This window comes from Kryptolebias marmoratus, linkage group LG17 (genome assembly GCF_001649575.2).
Source record: "Kryptolebias marmoratus isolate JLee-2015 linkage group LG17, ASM164957v2, whole genome shotgun sequence".
Classification (NCBI taxonomy): Eukaryota; Metazoa; Chordata; class Actinopteri; order Cyprinodontiformes; family Rivulidae; genus Kryptolebias; species Kryptolebias marmoratus.
In genome coordinates this window covers 11,954,031-11,960,244 of record NC_051446.1, presented here as the reverse complement: position 1 = coordinate 11,960,244, position 6,214 = coordinate 11,954,031, and the positions used below count along the sequence as shown (strand labels likewise).

Below are 6,214 nucleotides of genomic sequence, written 5' to 3'. Positions count from 1 at the left end.
CCCCACCCCCCACCCACCACCTTGCAGGGGTACAGCTGACTGGTTCGGGGTGAGCAGGGACAGCGACAGCACCCAGCGATGGCGAAGGAAGAGCCTGCAGCACTGCAGCCAGCTGTACGGGGGGCTGAAGACGCAGGTGATGAGGGAGATGGAGCTGCACAGCCAGGACAACCTGTCCTTGGCCAGCACTGAGACCCCCCCTCCCCTGTACCTCCCACCCCACCACCACCGTGGCATGCAGCGGGTAGGCCTGCGCCTCCGGGTGGGGCACAGGAGAGGGAAGGAGATGTAGACGATGTAGAGATGTGGACCCCTCACCCTTTCACTTTGGTGCTTTGCTTCTCCTCTTTGCCCTGTCGTCTCGCCCGGGTTTGATTGATGCTGCAGTAAAAATTTAAACAAGAAACTCATATCTTGGGCTCTTCAGTGCTAGAAACTTTACCTTACAAGTAGCATTCATAGAAATCCTGTAATATAATGTAGCATCGCTAGTAGCGTAAACCAATGGTTCCCAAACTTTTCAGCTTACGACCCACTAAGTAACAGTTTCAGAGGCTTGTGACCCCTAATACGACTGGCTTAAGTATACAAATCTTATCATAACCTTATTTAAAATGGGCATAATGACAATATAAAACAGTACAATACAATTCTATTTTCAATCATTTATGATAACGTTTTTTACTTTTTTAGAATATTTTTGTAAAAAATGCTATTACCAGCTTTCTTTACATTTAACTTGTTTTCTGGAGATTATCCGGGGACCCTCAGTTGATGTTTCATGACCCAAAGAGGGGTCCTGACCCCGACTTTGGGAACCACTGGTGTAAAGAATACATTGTTGTTTAAGAAAAGGTTTCTTGCAATATGCTTTCCTCCTGTGAAACTTTTAGTATGACAGCAGGCAAGGGTTCACAACCATTGTTTCAAAAAGTCTTTTTCGTCCAACTTTGCTGCCTCTAATATTCTAACTGCTCATTCTGTGACCAGCAGACCATTCGCGGAACTACTGTATGTTCGCAAAAACGTGTTAATGCCGGCTGGTTTTAAAGGAAAAAAGTCTGAACCCCAGCCACACAAACAGGGTGTTTCCATAGTTTTCCTCTGCACAATGATCATACCCAGAGATGTTTATCTCGCTTTTAGGAGAGAGCTTAACCTGAAAGGAACACAAAGGGCGTCAGCATCAAATGTCCTTGTCTCTAACGTTCACTGGAGCTTATCTTCTTCAGTATCGAGTTTAGTTGTTGTACACATAACTCCAAAAGAGGCTCAGACGTCCTAAACTGATGACAGGATCTCCCAAAACTCTCTAACGTGTCCTGGTTGGCTGCACCGCTCTAAACGACGAATGAGGTTTTGCTACAAGTAGATAAGAAAAGAGATTAAAGCAATGAAAATAAAAGGTTAAAATGAACAATATAGAATTAATTAAAACCTCTAAAACTCCAACGATAATGAAAAAAAGAAATATCCTTAAGGGAGGCATTAAAAGGTGACAGCCCATCCTAAGAGAACAGCAGGAAGTGGTTCCAATCACCTGACAATAAAAACACGAAACCCTTCACCTTCTGACACGTGAGACAACAAGTGCATACAGTACTGAGAAAATTGAAATAAACTACATGATGACGCTGGCGAGCTAACGCACCATTTTTAGGTCAGACAGTAACACTTTATAATAAAACCGTCAGCTTTAATTAGGTAAATATTGATGTCAGGACCTCTTGGAATGATGTGGTGTAAATAGGTTGCCTTAAAGAAACGGGACCTAAAAGTTAGCATCTCTTACAACTAAAAAAAAAACAACTTTGTATGGTTCTGTTGTTAATAGTGAACTTTAAATCATGATCATTTTTGCTCTTGGAAATCAAACTGTTGTGCTTTAGCAGTTCTGATGAGCTTTTATACAAAGCACCATTAGGTGGACGCATCCTCAGTGTGACTGAGGTGGTGACTTAAAAGCATCAATCTAACCTTTTTTATCCCCCAGCGGTATGTGGCATAAACAGCGAGTGTTGTTGAAACAGCATGAACACCGTGTGTGTGTGTGTGTGCAGATCGTGGACCCCCTGGCTCGGGGTCGGGCCTTCCGCACGGTGGAGGAGGTGGACGGGGTCGGCGTCCCCCAGACTCCCCTCACGCCCGGCACCGCGTCCCTCTGCTCGTTCTCCAGCTCCCGCTCCGCCCTCAACCGGCCGCCGCGACGGCGGAAGGAGTCGATCGCCGTCATGAGCCTCCGGGCCGCAGCAGCACTCATGAAGGTGCTTTTAGGACCACGCTGCACAGTTGGCCCTAAGGCACAGATTTCCTCCTCTGTCTTTTTTTTTGTCAGTGTGTATGAATTGCATTAAAGACATTTATTACTGATTCTGGGAAACCGACTCAAACACGCACGCTTTAATCTCCGTAAAAGTCTGCGTATTCATATTTGCACAGACACATTATGTAAAACATCAGCTCAGTTTGTCTTCCTGGGAATTAAACTCTGGTGGAATATGTTGCGGTAGAGTGCAGATGACGCCGTCTGTATAGGTAAGTGTAGAGGCAGTGTGTGTGTGTGTGTGGGAGGTGGGGGTTCCTCGCAGCAGATGGCTCGTGGCGATGCACGGCGGATGCTCAGAGGAGCAGAGCTAATCCTCAAATCCACCGAGGCGGCGGCCGCTGCTGCGTGGACGTCACACACCACGACTAATAACAGATGTAGTCAGAGGCTGTCATTGTCGTCTCATATAATAATGGCTGTAAAACAATATCAGTGGAGAGAATAGGCATTAAGGCTTTTTCCCTAAATCATGCCAAATGTCCACTATTTATTTCCTTTGTAAAGCTGAGCTTGGAACTTCTGCACAAACGTGGGATTTTTAGGCAGATTATAGATGGACAACTCATATGAACAATTAAGACAACTATTTGTAGTTTGTCATTTATTTATTAAATTTAATTACCTACTTTTCATTTTTTCCAGCTTGTTTTGGAAGCATCAGTTATTGTTCCTTCGGCATCTTTTTAATCTACAAAGGCCCCAATTTTCCTTCCAGATTGTTTTGATTTTAAACTTATATATATGGATGAGGATGTTCTGGCCCAGATACAGCAAACCAGACTGAAACTATGATACTACCACCACCATGCATCCCAAATAGGGAATATGATGGAGGTATTGTGTTGTATATATACATGTATATATTAGTGGTTTGGTTTTAAAATGTATGACACTAATTTCACCTATAAATTGTTTTCTATTCCCAGATATTTCTTTGTTTTTTTCCCTCGTAGATGTGTACTAGTGGACACAAATTTGGTTCATTTTATAGAAAGTGTTTTCAAACGTTTTAGCACTTCTTTAGTTTGGCTCCTACTTCTGTCATTTGTGGCTGCTGTTGATGATTATGCTGAAATGTCAACGTGTTATCGTGTTTCTTAGGGTCGAACGCTGGGCGACGGCGCTGCCGGGCGCCGGCGCCGGCGGAGTTTCATGCCTCCTAGTTTCTTTGACGAAGACACCGTGGACTTTCCCGATGAGCTGGATACTTCCTTCTTCACCAGAGTGAGACACCGCCGAGCAAACTTTAGCGTAAAAAATACTGTATATATTTTTTCAGTTGCTTTCTTGTGCTTTTTTTCTGTTTTGAACCAAACTTCAGGTGTTATTTTCAAACGCCTGCTGACATAGTTTCCATATGTGCAGGATGGCTACCAGGAAGAGCTGTCCAGCTTTGCTGATGATGTTTTTGAGACGCCGTCAGAGGCCGACCTCAAACAGCTGGATGAGAGCGCGCTGACAGGAAGCGCACTGGATAGGAGCAAACTGGAGAGGAGTCACCTCATGCTGTGGGTTCATCATTTGTTCACACGTAAACGGAGACGCGACCGTGTTTTAATGCTTGCGACGCTCCCCCCCCGATTTCCTCTCCAATCCAGGCCTTTAGAGAGAGGGTGGCGGAAAGCCAAAGATGGCTCCGTGGTCCAGGCTAAAGTTCGCCTAAGGCAGGAGGTGGTGAGTGTCAGCAGCCATCAGCAGCGGGGACAGAGAATCACAGTTCCTGTTAAAAAGCTGTTCGCTCGAGAGAAGAGGCCGTACGGGCTGGGCATGGTCGGCCGGCTGACAAACCGGACGTACCGCAAGCGCCTGGACAGCTTTGTTAAACGGCAGATTGAAGATATGGACGATCACAGGTAGGACGTCTGGTTTCTCTGATTGTCGTTTTACCTTCTTTTTAATGCACCCGTCCTAAGACAGGGTGGATTATGTTCTGGAGAAGAACTTTTTGCCCGAGCTGTAAATTGATAACTCTTGAATATAGAATGTCAAACTGCACAGATGGACATCACGGGTCAAGGATTATCCCTATTGATTTCAAGGTCATGGGGTCAAAGGTCAAAGTCACAAGTGACCCCTTTGTAAATAACGTAGTCCATGCTTTAACTCTGAAAACGTGTAATGCAGGAATGTCAAACTGCACAGCTGGACCCCACTTGTGTTACGGATGACTACTGATTGCAAGGTCAAGGGGTTAAAGGTCAAAGGGTTAAAGGTCAAGGGGTTAAAGGTCAAGGTGACCCCGTTGTGAAAAGCTTGTCCATGCTCTGACTCTGAAACCGTGTAATGTAGGAATGTCAAACTGCACAGCTGGACACGTCATATGTTATGGATGATTCCTATTGATTTCAAGGTTATGGGGACAAAGGTCAAGGTCACGAATGGCCCCTTTGTAAAAAGAACTCGTCCATGCTTTAACCCTGAAAACGTGTAACGTAGGAATGTCAAACTACACAGCTGGACCCATCGTGTCGTGGATGATCCCTGCTGATTGTAAGGTCACAGGGTCAAAGGTCAAGGCGACCCCATTCTGAAAACCTTGTCTGTGCCGCAGCTCTCCACACATGCATTCAGGGTTGCTGTGTGAAGGAATTCATGCTTTGGATTTTGATTACTCTGACAGTCGGCAGCACTTTTGTGAATTTACTGTCCCGGTAAATAAATAATAAAAACAAAACTCCTCTCGTCTTCAGGCCTTTTTTTACCTACTGGATCACATTTGTCCATCTACTCGTCACCATCCTGGCTGTCTCTATTTATGGTATTGCTCCCATCGGCTTCTCACAGCACGAAACTGTGGACTCCGTAAGTTTATGACACACTTTTTATACTGTGGTTATACAGTGAGCTGCAAAAGTATTTACCCCCTTGGCATTCCATCTGTTTTCTTGCCGTACGACTTGGAAGTTAAAAGACGTCTTTGAGGGGATTTGCACTAAATGTTATAACTTGGACAACGTAATTACCACTTTTAAGAGGCAGAACATATTTTACTATGAAGCAAATGAGAAACTGTTCATTAGCAGAGTGTTTAGGGTTCTTGTCCTGCTGGGAAGTGAACTTTGGTCTTGTCTCAAAATTTTGCAAGACTTCAAACAGGTTTTTCTGCAAAATTTCCCTGTATTTTGCTCCATCCAGCTTTCCTTTAACTCTGACCATTCCCAGTCCCTGTTGATTAAAAGCATCCTCACAGCATGATAAGAGGTGTTAAATTTGTGTCAGACGTGGTGATGAGACATTCTATCCGTCAAGGACAGAATGTCTCATCTGACCACAGCGATCTGCCTCATGTTCGTCTTTAAGCCGTGGCTTTTTCCTGGTCTCTGTTCTATAATTCCCAGCTGTGTGCAGATTATATTGGTCTTATCGTCAGCTCCATCAAGCTTATCATTGTCCTCTTGGTTGTTTTTTGATGAATGACCAAACAGAACACCCATTTGTAAGTCAATAAAACATATGAATATAGTAGTGAATACTTTTGCAAAGCACTGTGTAATCATAGGCTGGTCTGTTGTTTTTTGTTGTTTGTTTGTTTTTAATAATTTATTACTTTTTTTTTCCTTTTTAGATCTTGAGGAATAAGGGAGTTTATGAAAACGTTAAGTTTGTACAACAACAGAACTTCTGGGTGGGTCCGAGCTCTGTAAGTATTTACAACCTTCCATCTATTAACAACTATTGTTATCCCCAAAGGGTTGGGGAGAACATCTGTCAACGCTTTTAAGGGAAAATGTAAAATTTATTGTGTTGCCCTTAACTTGACTTGATCAACAAACTGCAGATGAATACGTTCATTGGGAACTTTTCTTCTGTAAATCCCATGTGAATTGAATTGTTTATGTTGCGTTCATTTTCCACAAAGGTCTCGTTTCACCAATGGGGGGGGGGGGG

The 6,214-nt window shown here is 43.9% G+C and overlaps 1 protein-coding gene across 7 annotated transcripts in view; it reads left to right on the top strand.

The window, feature by feature from the left end:
- The window catches only part of rhbdf1b (rhomboid 5 homolog 1b (Drosophila)), a 36,104-nt gene that overhangs the window by 21,961 nt on the left and 7,929 nt on the right, over positions 1–6,214 (top strand). For 5 of the 7 annotated variants that reach the window (XM_025006452.2, XM_037980933.1, XM_017418602.3 and 2 more), the window contains 7 exons: positions 28–244; positions 2,061–2,264; positions 3,428–3,550; positions 3,692–3,834; positions 3,925–4,179; positions 5,017–5,128; positions 5,892–5,966. In XM_025006452.2, coding sequence (XP_024862220.1) covers positions 28–244; positions 2,061–2,264; positions 3,428–3,550; positions 3,692–3,834; positions 3,925–4,179; positions 5,017–5,128; positions 5,892–5,966 — 1,129 coding nt within the window. The remainder of the gene's footprint in view (positions 1–27; positions 245–2,060; positions 2,265–3,427; positions 3,551–3,691; positions 3,835–3,924; positions 4,180–5,016; positions 5,129–5,891; positions 5,967–6,214) is intronic. The other 2 variants (XM_037980934.1, XM_037980935.1) reach the window with 1 other exon arrangement.